Source organism: Leptodactylus fuscus, chromosome 4 (assembly GCF_031893055.1).
Source record: "Leptodactylus fuscus isolate aLepFus1 chromosome 4, aLepFus1.hap2, whole genome shotgun sequence".
NCBI classification, from domain to species: domain Eukaryota; kingdom Metazoa; phylum Chordata; class Amphibia; order Anura; family Leptodactylidae; genus Leptodactylus; species Leptodactylus fuscus.
The window spans coordinates 9,689,654-9,712,050 of record NC_134268.1 but is presented as its reverse complement, the minus strand read 5'-3'; the positions used below and the strand labels follow the sequence as shown (position 1 = coordinate 9,712,050).

Below are 22,397 nucleotides of genomic sequence, written 5' to 3'. Positions count from 1 at the left end.
ACACAGTTGCAGTCGCAGATTTGTCGGCTGCACATCCATGATGCGAATCTCCCGTTCCACCACATCCCAAAGATGCTCCTCTATTGGATTGAGATCTGGTGACTGTGGAGGCCATTGGAGTACAGTGAACTCATTGTCATGTTCAAGAAACCAGTCTGAGATGATTCCAGCTTTATGACATGGCATTGCATTATCCTGCTGAAAGTAGCCATCAGATGTTGGGTACATTGTGGTCATAAAGGGATGGACATGGTCAGCAACAATACTCAGGTAGGCTTTGGCGTTGCAACGATGCTCAATTGGTACCAAGGGGCACAAAGAGTGCCAAGAAAATATTCCCCACACCATGACACCACCACCACCAGCCTGAACCGTTACCGATACAAGGCAGGATGGATCCATGCTTTCATGTTGTTGAGGCCAAATTCTGACCCTACCATCCGAATGTCGCAGCAGAAATCGAGACTCATCAGACCAGGCAACGTTTTTCCAATCTTCAATTGTCCAATTTCGATGAGCTTGTGCAAATTGTAGCCTCAGTTTCCTGTTCTTAGCTGAAAGGAGTGGCACCCGGTGTGGTCTTCTGCTGCTGTAGCCCATCTGTAGCCTCAAAGTTGGACGTACTGTGCGGCGTTCAGAGATGCTCTTCTGGCTACCTTGGTTGTAACGGGTGGCTATTTGAGTCACTGTTGCCTTTCTATCAGCTCGAACCAGTCTGGCCATTCTCCTCTGACCTCTGGCATCAACAACGCATTTCCGCCCACAGAACTAGTAGTAGTAGTTCTATTCTTGTACATAGGAGCAGTATTATAGTAGTTATATTCATGTACATAGGAGTAGTATTATAGTAGTTATATTCTTGTACATAGGAGTAGTATTATAGTAGTTATATTCTTGTACATAGGAGTAGTATTATAGTAGTTATATTCTTGTACATAGGAGTAGTATTATAGTAGTTATATTCTTGTACATAGGAGTAGTATTATAGTAGTTATATTCATGTACATAGGAGTAGTATTATAGTAGTTATATTCTTGTACATAGGAGCAGTATTATAGTAGTTATATTCTTGTACATAGGAGTCGTATTATAGTAGTTATATTCTTGTACATAGGAGTAGTATTATAGTAGTTATATTCTTGTACATAGGAGTAGTATTATAGTAGTTATATTCTTGTACATAGGAGTAGTATTATAGTAGTTATATTCTTGTACATAGGAGTAGTATTATAGTAGTTATATTCTTGTATATAGGAGCAGTATTATAGTAGTTATATACTTGTACATAGGAGTAGTATTATAGTAGTTACATTCTTGTACATAAGAGGTAGTATTATAGTAGTTATATTCTTGTACATAGGAGTAGAATTATAGTAGTTCTATTCATGTACATAGTAGTATTATAGTAGTTATATTCTTGTACATATGAGCAGTATTATAGTAGTTATATTCTTGTACATAGGAGCAGTATTATAGTAGTTATATTCTTGTACATAGCAGTAGTATTATAGTAGTTATATTCTTGTACATAGGAGTAGTATTATAGTAGTTATATTCTTGTACATAGGAGTAGTATTATAGTAGTTATATTCTTGTACATAGGAGTAGTATTATAGTAGTTATATTCTTGTACATAGGAGTAGTATTATAGTAGTTATATTCTTGTACATAGGAGTAGTATTATAGTAGTTATATTCTTGTACATAGGAGTAGTATTATAGTAGTTATATTCTTGTACATAGGAGTAGTATTATAGTAGTTATATTCTTGTACATAGGAGGTAGTATTATAGTAGTTATATACTTGTACATAGGAGTAGTATTATAGTAGTTATATTCTTGTACATAGGAGTAGTATTATAGTAGTTATATTCTTGTACATAGGAGTAGTATTATAGTAGTTATATTCTTGTACATAGGAGTAGTATTATAGTAGTTATATTCTTGTACATAGGAGTAGTATTATAGTAGTTATATTCTTGTACATAGGGGGCAGTATTATAGTAGTTATATTCTTGTACATAGGAGTAGTATTATAGTAGTTATATTCTTGTACATAAGAGTAGTATTATAGTAGTTATATTCTTGTACATAAGAGGTAGTATTACACTCACCGGCCACTTTATTAGGTACACCATGCTAGTAACGGGTTGGACCCCCTTTTGCCTTCAGAACTGCCTCAATTCTTCGTGGCATAGATACAACAAGGTGCTGGAAGCATTCCTCAGAGATTTTGGTCCATATTGACATGATGGCATCACACAGTTGCAGTCGCAGATTTGTCGGCTGCACATCCATGATGCGAATCTCCCGTTCCACCACATCCCAAAGATGCTCCTCTATTGGATTGAGATCTGGTGACTGTGGAGGCCATTGGAGTACAGTGAACTCATTGTCATGTTCAAGAAACCAGTCTGAGATGATTCCAGCTTTATGACATGGCATTGCATTATCCTGCTGAAAGTAGCCATCAGATGTTGGGTACATTGTGGTCATAAAGGGATGGACATGGTCAGCAACAATACTCAGGTAGGCTTTGGCGTTGCAACGATGCTCAATTGGTACCAAGGGGCCCAAAGAGTGCCAAGAAAATATTCCCCACACCATGACACCACCACCACCAGCCTGAACCGTTACCGATACAAGGCAGGATGGATCCATGCTTTCATGTTGTTGAGGCCAAATTCTGACCCTACCATCCGAATGTCGCAGCAGAAATCGAGACTCATCAGACCAGGCAACGTTTTTCCAATCTTCAATTGTCCAATTTCGATGAGCTTGTGCAAATTGTAGCCTCAGTTTCCTGTTCTTAGCTGAAAGGAGTGGCACCCGGTGTGGTCTTCTGCTGCTGTAGCCCATCTGTAGCCTCAAAGTTGGACGTACTGTGCGGCGGTCAGAGATGCTCTTCTGGCTACCTTGGTTGTAACGGGTGGCTATTTGAGTCACTGTTGCCTTTCTATCAGCTCGAACCAGTCTGGCCATTCTCCTCTGACCTCTGGCATCAACAACGCATTTCCGCCCACAGAACTGCCGCTCACTGGATGTTTTTTCTTTTTCGGACCATTCTCTGTAAACCCTAGAGATGGTTGTGCGTGAAAATCCCAGTAGATCAGCAGTTTCTGAAATACTCAGACCAGCCCTTCTGGCACCAACAACCATGCCACGTTCAAAGGCACTCAAATCACCTTTCTTCCCCATACTGATGCTCGGTTTGAACTGCAGGAGATTGTCTTGACCATGTCTACATGCCTAAATGCACTGAGTTGCCGCCATGTGATTGGCTGATTAGAAATTAAGTGTTAACGAGCAGTTGGACAGGTGTACCTAATAAAGTGGCCGGTGAGTGTATATAGGTGGGGTGCGTGGAGAAGTGAGGAGTCAGAGATGTCTGTGTTGCAAACTTTACAGAGTCAAGTCACAGCTGGAAGTGGTCATGGCGGTCTAAAGGGAAGAGACGGGAAATGTGGGAAGACGTCTCCTGTGAGTACAAAATGTGTGTGCACAAAATATTACTGCATTGTATTTATTGAAATGTTATTACTAGCAACCCCAAACCCCCGCTGTCTGAGGCGGATGATCAGAAGATGAAGAACACCTCCCCCACCCGGGGTGGGGGAGGGACATCTTTTGATCGTCCACCTCAGGCAGCAGAGGCTAGGTTCACCACTGACTGACCTATAACATGGACTGTGACCTCACTGATCTCCTTGTGACATCATTAAGAGACTGATCTAAAACATAGACTGTGGTCTCATTCATTGTGTTGTCCTCGTCCAATCACTGACTGATTTGCTATCTAGACAGTGACCTCACTGCTCTCGCTGTGACATCATCATGCAATGACGGTTTCCAGGACTCTGAGCCATTGAGTATTTTATGCCTTTTTATTATAGTCACAGCAGACATGACACATAGGAGGCGGTATATCCTGGGTATATATGTAGTGTAGTGGTCACTCATCACAGTGCAGGCGGACTCATAGCAAAGCGGAGAGACTACACGGGATAGCACAGGCCAGGGGTGCAGGTCCGCTCCAGCAGGGAGGGCAGGGGGAAGGCTTCATATTTGCCTAATTTTTCACGGAGGCGACAATGATGATTATAATCACCAAAACGACGAAGATTCCGGTGGAGATGAGACAACACTTCACCTTCCGGGCGCGTCTCTGAAACACAAGAGAGACTGTTAGAAACATGGAGAGACTGTCTAGGCATCTTCTTCTAGAGGAGGACCCCCGACCCACACAGGAGCTATTCTACCCCCCAGGCTAAAGATTCAGTTTGTTGCATTTTGTTGGTGCCCCTTCCTCCCCCCAACCAACCTCCTCCTCCTACTTATACCCCAGAAGGTTTTCATCTTGCCTCATCCACTAATGATGCCTAGTTGTTATAATTTCCATTTTAAAGGGGTATCCCCAATTTTGGGATTGGTGTGAGAGAGACTGCTGGGACCCACTTGAATGGGAGCCGAGTTGCAGTACCCCAGTACAGCCACTGCACAGTGTGTGGAGCTCTCTGGTTCTGTCTCCAAACTAAATGTAGATTCCTCAGGGGTGGGGCCTCCGATTTACTATAACTTGCAAATTATATGGCAAATGTACTCCAAAATAGCAGGGATAACGTTCAAATTTGATGCAAGGGCAACCAAAAAATTATTAAGATGCACGTGTCATATTTGCACAAAAATTTCCAATGATTTAACGTTCTAAAAACACCTTTAAAACTTAAGACTGGGAGGGGTTAAGTTCGACAAACGTCCGACCATCTTAAATCTGCAGCCCCCACTAAGGGGGTGTATACAAGGATACAGACAACACCCTTTGCTCCTAAGCTCCCTCTAGTGGTGGCTGCAGATAATACAAAGTTGTGATGTTACTCTATGGCTGTGTGATGGGGAAGAAGGAGATTTGGAGCTTTGTCTCAGAAGGGTGGAGCCCCTATATAATATATGATAACATGAATCAGTTCAGAATTCGGGACGTTGGATGGAAACGTGTCAGCTAACCCACGATGCCAGCCGCTCCTCACATATTCTGCAATGTCAGCTACACCCCAAATCCATTAGCGGGCTGGAGAAGCCACAAAGGCTGATTTCACAGCTCGGAGGGATTGATTTCTGTTCCGGTTACTGCCACGTCGAGGATGAGAATGTAAATCTGTAATGTGCCGTGTTTATGACGCCCGACTATAAACCTTATGTCACCTCCAAATTGGTTCTGCCTCTGCAGCAGTAGTTACAGTGCGGGGGCCCCGGGCTCTATAAATCCCCTTTATGGGTTGCTGAGTGATACTATGATGAGGTCACCACCTGCTCCGGGCTCCGTAATTCCTGGAACGACGGCCATTTGTTGTTGCTGTTGCTTGTGTTAATTATGATTTGGCCAGCGAGGGGTTAACCGCCAAGTAAATTTCTTTTTCAGACCTTGTCTCTCCAACCTACTACTCCCATCAGATCACGGAGGGGTGGTCCCAGCGAGACAACTGCGTCCATGTACTATAAGGGACCAATGCCTATTAAAGCCCATGTCTTGGTGCCTATAGTAGCCCCTGACCACAGACAATGCAATAACCCCTAATACCAGGACATCACCACCCCATGTGGTTGGAATCAGTCTCATGGGGGACATTCGCACCCTGGTGTCAAAATCCGATAAAACTGTATTGATGTTTTTTGCAACATCACTACAAGCCTGCTGCATTCTGATGTCATGTTGCAACAAAATGGCAAAAAGATACATGTTGGCTGCAGCGTTGGAACATACACCTATAAAAAGTAACCAAAGAATTCCAAAAAGTCTCATCCCGATTGGCTCCCAGTGGCCCATGGACATAGGCTGCCACCATCAGGCCTCACCACCGGCCTCCTAGTGGCAGTAGAAGGGATTGGAGGGGGTTGGAGGTTCCCTTGGTTGGCCCAGTATTGCGGTATTTAGGACAGAGGATCGGTGGTAATCCAGTAAAGCGTTTCGTCCCGCTAGATAAATGCACGCACATACCAGTTCTCTCTTCCTCGTAGTCATCGCTTTAAAGGCTTCAAAAATTGCTCCATCAGCCGAAAAAAATTACCATTTAGACGTGAAGCGCGGCCGCCTGAAAGGCTTTTATCAGTCCGAGGGAGGACGGCGACTTTCGGGATTAGGCGGCGAATCCCTCATGAAAGAAGGGCTGGAGAAGAAGTTATTTATCCCCTAACTCCTTCTAATCAGCCACTTTGTTATCGCCGCTCCGCAGGCGTCTTTAAGCGATAAGCGTTTCGCATCTCCTTATTCCTCCGGTCTTGAACTCATTGATAGGTGGACATTCGGGAAGTTGCAGTGCGGAAGGTTCACGGCTCAGCCGCGTCACCTTTTTATGAATGACATGTTGGAAATCGAAGGACTTGTTTGAGCGGGGAACTCCTGTAACTCCAAAAAATCCTCTAACCCAATTCTTATGTACGGCGAGAAACGGAAGACTCAAAGAAGATTTAAGGTGGATGCAACGTGGAGGAGGAAGCCATGAGCTGAGCGGAGTCATCTGGAGGCTGTCTCAAGAAGATAAACCCTAGTCATAGACCCTAATAAGGAGGTCCGACATCATAGAGGAGGGACCCCCACCAGTGACCCCACTGTAAGGGGCTGAACGCAGAGCACTCATTATCCAATTATCGGGATAACATGTATGAAACGAAGAGCCGCACTACAGGGATCAGCTGATCCAAAGGTGTCAGTACATTGTGAGCCACTGTGAGGTGATCCCAATTCCTAGGGACCATTGTGGGGGTTATGTGATATAATGATCCCATACAGTGCCCACAAGTGATATAATGCTTCCAACAATGGCCCCCATTATATAATGTCCCCCATCCTACCCTTACATGTAATATAATGACCACCCCATTGCCCTCACATATAATATAATGGTGCTCCAGTGCCCACTCATGTAATAGAATAACCCCCACAGTGACCCACATGATATAATGCCAACCCCCACACTACCCTCATAATATCCACAAGTATTATAATGTCCCCACATATAATGTAATGCCCCCCGTACTGCCCACAAGTAATATAATGGTCCCCACAGTGATAAGTGTGATATAATGTCCCCCATACTACCCTGACATGTAAAATAATGGCCCCCATATGTAATATAATGACCCCCACATTACCCTCACATATAATGTGCCAATGGTGCCCGCTCATGTAACATAATGACCCCCGCTGAGTCCACCAGTAATATAATGGTCCCCACAGTGCCCCATATGTAATATAATGACCCCCACATTACCCTCACATGTAATATAATGACCCCCGCATATAATGTCCCCCGCATATAATGTCCCCCACATGTAATGACCCAACAGTGCCTGCTCATGTAATACAATGGTCCCCACTGTGACCCATATGTAATATAATGACCCCCACATTACCCTCACATGTAATATAATGACCCCCGCATATAATGTCCCCCGCATATAATGTCCCCCACATGTAATGACCCAACAGTGCCTGCTCATGTAATACAATGGTCCCCACTGTGACCCACTTGATATAATGTCCCCACACTACCCTCACATATAATATAATGCCCCCCCCCCCCCGTGCTCCATGCTTCCTCTCTTCTCCAGGGCTCGCCTTGACATCATTGTACATTGGTTCTCCGCTGCAGCGTGCATCCCCTGTGACGGCGCCGCCCCCTGGATATGCATACAATACCTCTTTACAGCACAGTCATGGCCATAGGCAGCAATCATATAGAGTCTAATCAGTGAGATCTATGGGAGAGTTTTCTAGACATGGGAGGAGATAAGCTGTGACATCATCTATTGTCAGTAGTGATGTAATGATGGGCCAGTGGTGTTATCTATAGAGGTTTTATCTACTACTGTAATACTATCTGTGATGTAAATAAGGTAACTGCTGCATAGAAAACCCCTTACAGAATTGGCAAGTATCGGTCTATAATTAGGCTTAGTGGTCAAAGTTAAAATCACAAGAAAATTAAAAATTCTAAAAAATATGTTTAACATAAAATCTTGATTTAAGAATTAGCTGTAGGCCATTTTTGGTGACCCAATCCGTTTAAGTGTTTGACCCATTGTTACGTAGCAGGGCGCCTATAGGTGGCAGCGGTGACCTTGAAATAACGTATGTGACCTTGAGACAAATTTGCAACTTTTTTTAATGTCATTGGGCCAAGTGCATTGTGGGAGCGGCCCCGGGGTCTTATGATATTATAATATTCTCCTACAGAGAACAGAACGATGATGGGCCGCTCAGTGCCAGCGGGAATATCACCCCCATCAGCTAACCCCCGTGTATAATGAGAGTATTATATCAGCCGTCCCTTCACATCTGACAACGCCGCGCTGACATTAATTGGGCTACAATCAAGACAGTAATTTGGGATAATTGGATTGCCGCAGTCAGAAGCCATAAACCTGCTACAATATGCAATTGTTACGGTACAACAATTAACCGCCAAGACGGAGGCACCTGGAATTTACAGCGCGGGGGGCGGGGGGGAGCGACAGGTCCTGTCTCTGTGGAGTTAATGCGACTTACATCACATCCCCCCGGGACAGCACAGCCATTATCAGCGCTATAGAAGAAGAACATTCAGCTTAGTATTATCAGTTCCTGGGAAAGCTGAGTGCCAACTATTACGGCATACATTACAGCTCTGAAAGGGGAAATCATCCAGCTTTCTCATATTCCTGAATGGCATATATGGGCTGCTGGCAGGGTCAGGTGGAAGTGATATTCAGGAGTCGGAAAAAGTTGTATGTCTAGTAAGTGAACAAGCAGAGCTGCAGTGTAAAGCATGGTGGAGAAATGGAGACAGTGAGACAATCCAAACCCCTGCTGAGACAGGTGAAGATTTCAGACGACCTCAGAGTCCTAAGACAATGCAGCTCCCCTGGAGTCACTAAACACAGGCAGCAGCAATCTAGAGGAGCAGCGATGAAGTATAAAGTATGGAGAACAACATGAAGGCTACTGATGAGATACCAGTTAGTTATCTGCAAACTGCATAATGGTGACTAACTTCGTTACATCATGTTTTATACTCCAATCACATCCTGAGCTGCATGTACAGTACTGTCGGATGATGCCTTAAATCCACCAGCATTGTGCTTTCTAAAGGAGCAAAGCTGCAGTGTAAAGCATAGTGAACAAAGCAGAATAAAAGAAGTTACTGAGAAGATAAGAAGTAGATGTCCAACCACTTCAGAGTCCAATAGACAAGGCAGTTCAGGTGGAGTCACTAAACACAGGCAGCAGCTTTCCAATGGAGAGTGGATACAGTGTAAAGCATGGGGGTGGTATAACAGGCATCACTGTTGAGTCGTTTGAAGAGATACAATGTAAAAATACTGAACCAGCAGGAACTTCCTGGGAGATATAAATGCAGCTTTGGATGTGACTAGAGCACTAGATATGATTAAAGATGATTATAAAGTACTTGCAAAGGTAATGAACATCTTGTGCAGATTATGGACTGATGTAGAGTCTAGATCTCCCCTATAGATCAACATAAGGATGATGGTGGTGGTAGTAAGAAAGAAAAACATGAGGCTTGGGTGGGATTTATGTCATGTCACCTTCCCATTCTCTTCTAAAGGGAATTGAAGTGCATGATGGCGGCACAAACGTATCCCAGGCTTCACGTATCCCACGCTTTAGATATCCCAGTAACAATGCGGCACCACGCTTTCTTCAGAATATCTTCAAAGAGTTATGGTTTGATGATGATATCTCCCCAGGGGAAGATGTTACTGTTACGACAATTAATTCGGGTGGGCACTAAAGCCCTGATGACATCACGCCATGGAACCTTGTTAATATATGGTTTGACCTAGAAGAAAGTTGGGCTCTTTTATTCTCTTCTTCTCTTGCCTGCTATCTTGGACACAATATGTGGGCTCTGGGTGTGGCCCCCTTGAGGGGGAAGGGAGGGGTCAAACAAACTGGGAACCATGTGCTGATGGATCCCTCATGGACTATGATGTAACTCTTATGGATACTATGGACTGTTCTCTAATATGGGGCTGTGGCCTCTGTATGTTATGTGGCGGGGCTGAGTGGACACTATCGGACTGTAATCTCTTGCCTTATGGATACCATGTGCTGGATGTGGAAATGCCATGTGCCTAAGGACTGTCCTGTGATGGGAAAGTCAAACCCCCAACAATCTGTGGACTACTTATGGACTCTAAAAGGACTGTGCCCTGGATTTCATGAGGTGAAGTCCAGAGACCCAACTGGATATTATGTTTCTGTTTCTAATCTTTTATTCCTTCTTATCTTACTGCACTGTAACATACCTTTCTGTAACTGTATAAGCTTGTATCCGCTAGCATATATTTCCATGTATGTTGGCTATCTAGTATTGACCCTCTTTGGTTAATAAATATTAAACTTTTGAAAGCTCGTCTTGTATTATCCTATATGAACCCAGGGGCTCTCCTCAGCCGGAGGAGAGCCGGCAAAGGTAAGAAGGTGGTTGAAGTTTTGCCCCTAGCAAGGCCAGGTAGTCCAGAGGCTGGGCCGGGTGGCTAAGGTGGACGCGAAATCCTTGCACCTTGGGGCCAGGGCGAAGCGGCCCGATCCTTCACACCAGGCTTTACGTATCACCGGACTTTACTTAATCCAGACTTTGCATATCACCGGGCTTTACATATCTCGGACTTTACATATCTCAGCCTTTACGCAGCCTCCTGACATCTTTGTCTGTATAAAAAGTTTCTTTTTTGATTGTTGTTCGTTTCGCCGCCCGATCGACGTCCGGGAAGAGAAATCGAGGCAATCCATCATCCACTTACCCGAAAAAAGAAAAAACGGAAAGAACACAGAGAAGTAATTGCGCCAATTTCAGCGTTCCACTTGACGACTATTTGCATAATAAGGTGTTTGCTGCGATCAGATTGGTAATTTTCAGGCAGGCGGGGAGGACGGCGGCGGTTCGGAGCAGGTTGCTCGCCATCTTTTTAAGTTCTTGTCTGTGTAATGGATTCTGTCAGTCTGGATGGTGCGGCGAGCGCGGGAACAGGTTCTGCGTCCTGAATATAAAGCTGCCGTCACTTCTGATTATGAGAGGAGAAGCATTTCCATAGGAAGCCTTAAGAGACACTTCCGAGCTGTCAGAGTCCTTGTACGAGGCGGAAGACATTTTATCTACTCGATGGTTTCGCTTTCTTAACAGCGAGAACAAGACGACGATTTATACAATGACGCCGGCACTGTCACACGAGAAATCTAATACAAGACAACGGAAATACATATCTATAGGATCTCAATGATGGGAGGGGGGGTGGGTCAATATTGAGGACGGAGCGAAAATCGGAAATTTATTACAATAGTGAAGAAATGTTCTCAGTACAGGAGGTATGGGACATTAAGCAGTGAACAAGACGTGGCTGATAACAGATAGTAATAGATTGTATTCCCTTGTCCTACAGTCGGTCTCTCCTGACATGGCTGATAACAGATAGTAATAGATTGTATTCCCCTATCCTACAGTCGGCCTCTCCTGACATGGCTGATAACAGATAGTAATAGATTGTATTCCCCTGTCCTACAGTCGGCCTCTCCTCTCCTGACATGGCTGATAACAGATAGTAATAGATTGTATTCCCCTGTCCTACAGTCGGCCTCTCCTCTCCTGACATGGCTGATAACAGATAGTAATAGATTGTATTCCCCTGTCCTACAGTCGGCCTCTCCTCTCCTGACATGGCTGATAACAGATAGTAATAGATTGTATTCCCCTGTCCTACAGTCGGCCTCTCCTCTCCTGACATGGCGGATAACAGATGGTAATAGATTGTATTCTCCTGTCCTACAGTCGGCCTCTCCTCTCCTGACATGGCTGATAACAGATAGTAATAGATTGTATTCCCCTGTCCTACAGTCGGCCTCTCCTCTCCTGACATGGCTGATAACAGATAGTAATAGATTGTATTTCCCTGTCCTACAGTCGGCCTCTCCTGACGTGGCTGATAACAGATAGTAATAGATTGTATTCCCCTGTCCAACAGTCGGCCTCTCCTGACATGGCTGATAACAGATAGTAATAGATTGTATTCCCCCTGTCCCACAGTCGGCCTCTCCTCTCCTGACATGGCTTATAACAGATAGTAATAGATTGTATTCCCCTGTCCTACAGTCGGCCTCTCCTCTCCTGACATGGCTGATAACAGATAGTAATAGATTGTATTCTCCTGTCCTACAGTCGGCCTCTCCTCTCCTGACATGGCTGATAACAGATAGTAATAGATTGTATTCTCCTGTCCTACAGTCGGCCTCTCCCCTCCTGACATGGCTGATAACAGATAGTAATAGATTGTATTCTCCTGTCCTACAGTCGGCCTCTCCTCTCCTGACATGGCTGATAACAGATAGTAATAGATTGTATTCTCCTGTCCTACAGTCGGCCTCTCCTCTCCTGACATGGCTGATAACAGATAGTAATAGATTGTATTCCCCTGTCCTACAGTCGGCCTCTCCTCTCCTGACATGGCTGATAACAGATAGTAATAGATTGTATTCCCCTGTCCTACAGTCGGCCTCTCCTGACATGGCTGATAACAGATAGTAATAGATTGTATTCCCTGTCCTACAGTCGGCCTCTCCTCTCCTGACATGGCTGATAACAGATAGTAATAGATTGTATTCCCCTGTCCTACAGTCGGCCTCTCCTCTCCTGACATGGCTGATAACAGATAGTAATAGATTGTATTCCCTGTCCTACAGTCGGCCTCTCCTCTCCTGACATGGCTGATAACAGATAGTAATAGATTGTATTCCCCTGTCCTACAGTCGGCCTCTCCTCTCCTGACATGGCTGATAACAGATAGTAATAGATTGTATTCCCTGTCCTACAGTCGGCCTCTCCTCTCCTGACATGGCTGATAACAGATAGTAATAGATTGTATTCTCCTGTCCTACAGTCGGCCTCTCATCTCCTGACTTGGCTGATAACAGATAGTAATAGATTGTATTCCCCTGTCCTACAGTCGGCCTCTCCTGACATGGCTGATAACAGATAGTAATAGATTGTATTCTCCTGTCCTACAGTCGGCCTCTCCTCTCCTGACATGGCTGATAACAGATAGTAATAGATTGTATTCTCCTGTCCTACAGTCGGCCTCTCCTGACATGGTTGATAACAGATAGTAATAGATTGCATTCTCCTGTCCTACAGTCGGCCTCTCCTCTTCTGACATGGCTGATACCAGATAGTAATAGATTGTATTCTCCTGTCCTACAGTCGGCCTCCCCTGATATGGCTGATAACAGATAGTAATAGATTGTATTCTCCTGTCCTACAGTCGGCCTCTCCTCTCCTGACATGGCTGATAACAGATAGTAATAGATTGTATTCTCCTGTCCTACAGTCGGCCTCTCCTCTCCTGACATGGCTGATAACAGATAGTAATAGATTGTATTCAGCTGTCCTACAGTCAGCCTCTCCTCTCCTGACTTGGCTGATAACAGATAGTAATAGATTGTATTCTCCTTTCCTACAGTCGGCCTCTCCTGACATGGCTGATAACAGATAGTAATAGATTGTATTCCCCTGTCCTACAGTCGGCCTCTCCTGACAGGGCTGATAACAGATAGTAATAGATTTTATTCCCCTGTCCTACAGTCGGCCTCTCCTCTCCTGACATGGCTGATAACACATAGTAATAGATTGTATTCCCCTGTACTACAGTCGGCCTCTCCTCTCCTGACATGGCTGATAACAGATAGTAATAGATTGTATTCTCCTGTCCTACAGTCGGCCTCTCCCCTCCTGACATGGCTGATAACAGATAGTAATAGATTGTATTCCCCTGTCCTACAGTCGGCCTCTCCTCTCCTGACATGGCTGATAACAGATAGTAATAGATTGTATTCCTCTGTCCTACAGTCGGCCTCTCCTGACATGGCTGATAACAGATAGTAATAGATTGTATTCCCTGTCCTACAGTCGGCCTCTCCTCTCCTGACACGGCTGATAACAGATAGTAATAGATTGTATTCTCCTGTCCTACAGTCGGCCTCTCCTCTACTGACATGGCTGATAACAGATAGTAATAGATTGTATTCCCTTGTCCTACAGTCGGCCTCTCCTGACATGGCTGATAACAGATAGTAATAGATTGTATTCTCCTGTCCTACAGTCGGCCTCTCCTCTCCTGACATGGCGGATAACAGATGGTAATAGATTGTATTCTCCTGTCCTACAGTCGGCCTCTCCTCTCCTGACATGGCTGATAACAGATAGTAATAGATTGTATTCCCCTGTCCTACAGTCGGCCTCTCCTGACATGGCTGATAACAGATAGTAATAGATTGTATTCTCCTGTCCTACAGTCGGCCTCTCCTCTCCTGACATGGCTGATAACAGATAGTAATAGATTGTATTCTCCTGTCCTACAGTCGGCCTCTCCTGACATGGTTGATAACAGATAGTAATAGATTGCATTCTCCTGTCCTACAGTTGGCCTCTCCTCTTCTGACATGGCTGATACCAGATAGTAATAGATTGTATTCTCCTGTCCTACAGTCGGCCTCCCCTGATATGGCTGATAACAGATAGTAATAGATTGTATTCTCCTGTCCTACAGTCGGCCTCTCCTCTCCTGACATGGCTGATAACAGATAGTAATAGATTGTATTCTCCTGTCCTACAGTCGGCCTCTCCTCTCCTGACATGGCTGATAACAGATAGTAATAGATTGTATTCCCCTGTCCTACAGTCAGCCTCTCCTCTCCTGACTTGGCTGATAACAGATAGTAATAGATTGTATTCTCCTGTCCTACAGTCGGCCTCTCCTGACATGGCTGATAACAGATAGTAATAGATTGTATTCCCCTGTCCTACAGTCGGCCTCTCCTGACAGGGCTGATAACAGATAGTAATAGATTTTATTCCCCTGTCCTACAGTCGGCCTCTCCTCTCCTGACATGGCTGATAACACATAGTAATAGATTGTATTCCCCTGTACTACAGTCGGCCTCTCCTCTCCTGACATGGCTGATAACAGATAGTAATAGATTGTATTCTCCTGTCCTACAGTCGGCCTCTCCCCTCCTGACATGGCTGATAACAGATAGTAATAGATTGTATTCCCTGTCCTACAGTCGGCCTCTCCTCTCCTGACATGGCTGAGAACAGATAGTAATAGATTGTATTCCCCTGTCCTACAGTCGGCCTCTCCTCTCCTGACATGGCTGATAACAGATAGTAATAGATTGTATTCCCCTGTCCTACAGTCGGCCTCTCCTCTCCTGACATGGCTGATAACAGATAGTAATAGATTGTATTCCCCTGTCCTACAGTCGGCCTCTCCTGACATGGCTGATAACAGATAGTAATAGATTGTATTCCCTGTCCTACAGTCGGCCTCTCCTCTCCTGACATGGCTGATAACAGATAGTAATAGATTGTATTCCCCTGTCCTACAGTCGGCCTCTCCTCTCCTGACTTGGCTGATAACAGATAGTAATAGATTGTATTCCCCTGTCCTACAGTCGGCCTCTCCTCTCCTGACATGGCTGATAACAGATAGTAATAGATTGTATTCCCCTGTCCTACAGTCGGCCTCTCCTGACATAGCTGATAACAGATAGTAATAGATTGTATTCCCCTGTGCTACAGTCGGCCTCTCCTGACATGGCTGATAACAGATAGTAATAGATTGTATTCCCCTGTCCTACAGTCGGCCTCTCCTCTCCTGACATGGCTGATAACAGATAGTAATAGATTGTATTCCCCTGACCTACAGTCGGCCTCTCCTGACATGGCTGATAACAGATAGTAATAGATTGTATTCTCCTGTCCTACAGTCGGCCTCTCCTCTCCTGACATGGCTGATAACAGATAGTAATAGATTGTATTCCCCTGTACTACAGTCGGCCTCTCCTCTCCTGACATGGCTGATAACAGATAGTAATAGATTGTATTCCCCTGTCCTACAGTCGGCCTCTCCTGACATGGCTGATAACAGATAGTAATAGATTGTATTCCCCCTGTCCTACAGTCGGCCTCTCCTCTCCTGACATGGCTGATAACAGATAGTAATAGATTGTATTCTCCTGTCCTACAGTCGGCCTCTCCCCTCCTGACATGGCTGATAACAGATAGTAATAGATTGTATTCCCCTGTCCTACAGTCGGCCTCTCCTCTCCTGACATGGCTGATAACAGATAGTAATAGATTGTATTCCTCTGTCCTACAGTCGGCCTCTCCTGACATGGCTGATAACAGATAGTAATAGATTGTATTCCCCTGTCCTACAGTCGGCCTCTCCTCTCCTGACATGGCTGATAACAGATAGTAATAGATTGTATTCTCCTGTCCTACAGTCGGCCTCTCCTCTACTGACATGGCTGATAACAGATAGTAATAGATTGTATTCCCCTGTCCTACAGTCGGCCTCTCCTGACATGGCTGATAACAGATAGTAATAGATTGTATTCCCCTGTCCTACAGTCGGCCTCTCCTCTCCTGACATGGCTGATAACAGATAGTAATAGATTGTATTCTCCTGTCCTACAGTCGGCCTCTCCTCTCCTGACTTGGCTGATAACAGATAGTAATAGATTGTATTCCCCTGTCCTACAGTTGGCCTCTCCTGACATGGCTGATAACAGATAGTAATAGATTGTATTCCCCCTGTCCTACAGTCGTCCTCTCCTGACATGGCTGATAACAGATAGTAATAGATTGTATTCCCCTGTCCTACAGTCGGCCTCTCCTGACATGGCTGATAACAGATAGTAATAGATTGTATTCCCCTGTCCTACAGTCGGCCTCTCCTCTCCTGACATGGCTGATAACAGATAGTAATAGATTGTATTCCCCTGTCCTACAGTCGGCCTCTCCTCTCCTGACATGGCTGATAACAGATAGTAATAGATTGTATTCCCCTGTCCTACAGTCGGCCTCTCCTCTCCTGACATGGCTGATACCAGATAGTTATAGATTGTATTCCTCTGTCCTACAGTTGGCCTCTCCTCTCCTGACATGGCTGATAACAGATAGTAATAGATTGTATTCCCCTGTCCTACAGTCGGCCTCTCCTCTCCTGACATGGCTGATAACAGATAGTAATAGATTGTATTCTCCTGTCCTACAGTCGGCCTCTCCTCTCCTGACATGGCTGATAACAGATAGTAATAGATTGTATTCCCCTGTCCTACAGTCGGCCTCTCCTCTCCTGACATGGCTGATAACAGATAGTAATAGATTGTATTCTCCTGTCCTACAGTCGGCCTCTCCTCTCCTGACATGGCTGATAACAGATAGTAATAGATTGTATTCTCCTGTCCTACAGTCGGCCTCTCCTGACATGGCTGATAACAGATAGTAATAGATTGTATTCCCCTGTCCTACAGTCGGCCTCTCCTCTCCTGACATGGCTGATAACAGATAGTAATAGATTGTATTCCCCTGTACTACAGTCGGCCTCTCCTGACATGGCTGATAACAGATAGTAATAGATTGTATTCCCCTGTCCTACAGTCGGCCTCTCCTCTACTGACATGGCTGATAACAGATAGTAATAGATTGTATTCCCCTGTCCTACAGTCGGCCTCTCCTGACATGGCTGATAACAGATAGTAATAGATTGTATTCCCCTGTACTACAGTCGGCCTCTCCTGACATGGCTGATAACAGATAGTAATAGATTGTATTCTCCTGTCCTACAGTCGGCCTCTCCTCTCCTGACATGGCTGATAACAGATAGTAATAGATTGTATTCCCCTGTCCTACAGTCGGCCTCTCCTGACATGGCTGATAACAGATAGTAATAGATTGTTTTCCCCTGTCCTACAGTCAGCCTCTCCTCTCCTGACTTGGCTGATAACAGATAGTAATAGATTGTATTCCCCTGTCCTACAGTCAGCCTCTCCTCTCCTGACTTGGCTGATAACAGATAGTAATAGATTGTATTCTCCTGTCCTACAGTCAGCCTCTCCTCTCCTGACTTGGCTGATAACAGATAGTAATAGATTGTATTCCCCTGTCCTACAGTCGGCCTCTCCTCTCCTGACATGGCTGATAACAGATAGTAATAGATTGTATTCCCCTGTACTACAGTCGGCCTCTCCTCTCCTGACATGGCTGATAACAGATAGTAATAGATTGTATTCTCCTGTCCTACAGTCGGCCTCTCCTGACATGGCTGATAACAGATAGTAATAGATTGTATTCCCCTGTCCTACAGTCGGCCTCTCCTCTCCTGACATGGCTGATAACAGATAGTAATAGATTGTATTCTCCTGTCCTACAGTCGGCCTCTCCTCTCCTGACATGGCTGATAACAGATAGTAATAGATTGTATTCCCCTGTCCTACAGTCGGCCTCTCCTCTCCTGACATGGCTGATAACAGATAGTAATAGATTGTATTCTCCTGTCCTACAGTCAGCCTCTCCTCTCCTGACTTGGCTGATAACAGATAGTAATAGATTGTATTCCCCTGTCCTACAGTCGGCCTCTCCTCTCCTGACATGGCTGATAACAGATAGTAATAGATTGTATTCCCCTGTACTACAGTCGGCCTCTCCTCTCCTGACATGGCTGATAACAGATAGTAATAGATTGTATTCTCCTGTCCTACAGTCGGCCTCTCCTGACATGGCTGATAACAGATAGTAATAGATTGTATTCCCCTGTCCTACAGTCGGCCTCTCCTCTCCTGACATGGCTGATAACAGATAGTAATAGATTGTATTCCCCTGTCCTACAGTCGGCCTCTCCCCTCCTGACATGGCTGATAACAGATAGTAATAGATTGTATTCCCCTGTCCTACAGTCGGCCTCTCCTCTCCTGACATGTCTGATAACAGATAGTAATAGATTGTATTCCCCTGTCCTACAGTCGGCCTCTCCTCTCCTGACATGGCTGATAACGGATAGTAATAGATTGTATTCCCCTGTCCTACAGTCGGCCTCTCCTCTCCTGACATGGCTGATAACGGATAGTAATAGATTGTATTCCCCTGTCCTACAGTCGGCCTCTCCTCTCCTGACATGGCTGATAACAGATAGTAATAGATTGTATTCTCCTGTCCTACAGTCAGCCTCTCCTCTCCTGACATGGCTGATAACAGATAGTAATAAATTGTATTCTCCTGTCCTACAGTCGGCCTCTCCTCTCCTGACATGGCTGATAACAGATAGTAATAGATTGTATTCCCCTGTCCTACAGTCGGCCTCTCCTGACATGGCTGATAACAGATAGTAATAGATTGTATTCCCCTGTCCTACAGTCGGCCTCTCCTCTCCTGACATGGCTGATAACAGATAGTAATAGATTGTATTCCCCTGTCCTACAGTCGGCCTCTCCTCTCCTGACATGGCTGATAACAGATAGTAATAGATTGTATTCCCCTGTCCTACAGTCGGCCTCTCCTCTCCTGACATGGCTGATACCAGATAGTTATAGATTGTATTCCTCTGTCCTACAGTTGGCCTCTCCTCTCCTGACATGGCTGATAACAGATAGTAATAGATTGTATTCCCCTGTCCTACAGTCGGCCTCTCCTCTCCTGACATGGCTGATAACAGATAGTAATAGATTGTATTCTCCTGTCCTACAGTCGGCCTCTCCTCTCCTGACATGGCTGATAACAGATAGTAATAGATTGTATTCTCCTGTTCTACAGTCGGCCTCTCCTGACATGGCTGATAACAGATAGTAATAGATTGTATTCTCCTGTCCTACAGTCGGCCTCTCCTGACATGGCTGATAACAGATAGTAATAGATTGTATTCCCCTGTCCTACAGTCGGCCTCTCCTCTCCTGACATGGCTGATAACAGATAGTAATAGATTGTATTCTCCTGTCCTACAGTCGGCCTCTCCTCTCCTGACATGGCTGATAACAGATAGTAATAGATTGTATTCTCCTGTCCTACAGTCGGCCTCTCCTCTCCTGACATGGCTGATAACAGATAGTAATAGATTGTATTCCCCTGTCCTACAGTCGGCCTCTCCTCTCCTGACATGGCTGATAACAGATAGTAATAGATTGTATTCTCCTGTCCTACAGTCGGCCTCTCCTGACATGGCTGATAACAGATAGTAATAGATTGTATTCCCCTGTCCTACAGTCGGCCTCTCCTCTCCTGACATGGCTGATAACAGATAGTAATAGATTGTATTCCCCTGTACTACAGTCGGCCTCTCCTGACATGGCTGATAACAGATAGTAATAGATTGTATTCCCCTGTCCTACAGTCGGCCTCTCCTCTACTGACATGGCTGATAACAGATAGTAATAGATTGTATTCCCCTGTCCTACAGTCGGCCTCTCCTCTCCTGACATGGCTGATAACAGATAGTAATAGATTGTATTCCCCTGTACTACAGTCGGCCTCTCCTCTCCTGACATGGCTGATAACAGATAGTAATAGATTGTATTCTCCTGTCCTACAGTTGGCCTCTCCTGACATGGCTGATAACAGATAGTAATAGATTGTATTCCCCTGTCCTACAGTCGGCCTCTCCTGACATGGCGGATAACAGATAGTAATAGATTGTTTTCCCCTGTCCTACAGTCGGCCTCTCCTCTCCTGACATGGCTGATAACAGATAGTAATAGATTGTATTCCCCTGTCCTACAGTCGGCCTCTCCTCTCCTGACATGGCTGATAACAGATAGTAATAGATTGTATTCCCCTGTCCTACAGTCGGCCTCTCCTCTCCTGACATGGCTGATACCAGATAGTTATAGATTGTATTCCTCTGTCCTACAGTTGGCCTCTCCTCTCCTGACATGGCTGATAACAGATAGTAATAGATTGTATTCCCCTGTCCTACAGTCGGCCTCTCCTCTCCTGACATGGCTGATAACAGATAGTAATAGATTGTATTCTCCTGTCCTACAGTCGGCCTCTCCTCTCCTGACATGGCTGATAACAGATAGTAATAGATTGTATTCTCCTGTTCTACAGTCGGCCTCTCCTGACATGGCTGATAACAGATAGTAATAGATTGTATTCCCCTGTCCTACAGTCGGCCTCTCCTCTCCTGACATGGCTGATAACAGATAGTAATAGATTGTATTCTCCTGTCCTACAGTCGGCCTCTCCTCTCCTGACATGGCTGATAACAGATAGTAATAGATTGTATTCTCCTGTCCTACAGTCGGCCTCTCCTGACATGGCTGATAACAGATAGTAATAGATTGTATTCCCCTGTCCTACAGTCGGCCTCTCCTCTCCTGACATGGCTGATAACAGATAGTAATAGATTGTATTCCCCTGTACTACAGTCGGCCTCTCCTGACATGGCTGATAACAGATAGTAATAGATTGTATTCCCCTGTCCTACAGTCGGCCTCTCCTCTACTGACATGGCTGATAACAGATAGTAATAGATTGTATTCCCCTGTCCTACAGTCGGCCTCTCCTGACATGGCTGATAACAGATAGTAATAGATTGTATTCCCCTGTACTACAGTCAGCCTCTCCTCTCCTGACTTGGCTGATAACAGATAGTAATAGATTGTATTCTCCTGTCCTACAGTCAGCCTCTCCTCTCCTGACTTGGCTGATAACAGATAGTAATAGATTGTATTCTCCTGTCCTACAGTCAGCCTCTCCTCTCCTGACTTGGCTGATAACAGATAGTAATAGATTGTATTCCCCTGTCCTACAGTCAGCCTCTCCTCTCCTGACTTGGCTGATAACAGATAGTAATAGATTGTATTCTCCTGTCCTACAGTCAGCCTCTCCTCTCCTGACTGATAACAGATAGTAATAGATTGTATTCCCCTGTCCTACAGTCGGCCTCTCCTCTCCTGACATGGCTGATAACAGATAGTAATAGATTGTATTCCCCTGTACTACAGTCGGCCTCTCCTCTCCTGACATGGCTGATAACAGATAGTAATAGATTGTATTCTCCTGTCCTACAGTCGGCCTCTCCTGACATGGCTGATAACAGATAGTAATAGATTGTATTCCCCTGTCCTACAGTCGGCCTCTCCTCTCCTGACATGGCTGATAACAGATAGTAATAGATTGTATTCTCCTGTCCTACAGTCGGCCTCTCCTCTCCTGACATGGCTGATAACAGATAGTAATAGATTGTATTCCCCTGTCCTACAGTCGGCCTCTCCTCTCCTGACATGGCTGATAACAGATAGTAATAGATTGTATTCTCCTGTCCTACAGTCAGCCTCTCCTCTCCTGACTTGGCTGATAACAGATAGTAATAGATTGTATTCCCCTGTCCTACAGTCGGCCTCTCCTCTCCTGACATGGCTGATAACAGATAGTAATAGATTGTATTCCCCTGTACTACAGTCGGCCTCTCCTCTCCTGACATGGCTGATAACAGATAGTAATAGATTGTATTCTCCTGTCCTACAGTCGGCCTCTCCTGACATGGCTGATAACAGATAGTAATAGA

The 22,397-nt window shown here is 45.0% G+C and overlaps 1 protein-coding gene across 1 annotated transcript in view; it reads right to left on the bottom strand.

Annotated features, from left to right (window-relative positions):
• Nucleotides 1-3,888: 3,888 nt before the first annotated feature.
• Nucleotides 3,889-22,397, bottom strand: part of TSNARE1 (t-SNARE domain containing 1) — a 197,688-nt gene continuing 179,179 nt past the window's right edge. The window contains exon 12 of the mRNA XM_075270039.1: nucleotides 3,889-4,164. Coding sequence (XP_075126140.1) covers nucleotides 4,069-4,164 — 96 coding nt within the window. The 3' untranslated portion in view covers nucleotides 3,889-4,068. The remainder of the gene's footprint in view (nucleotides 4,165-22,397) is intronic.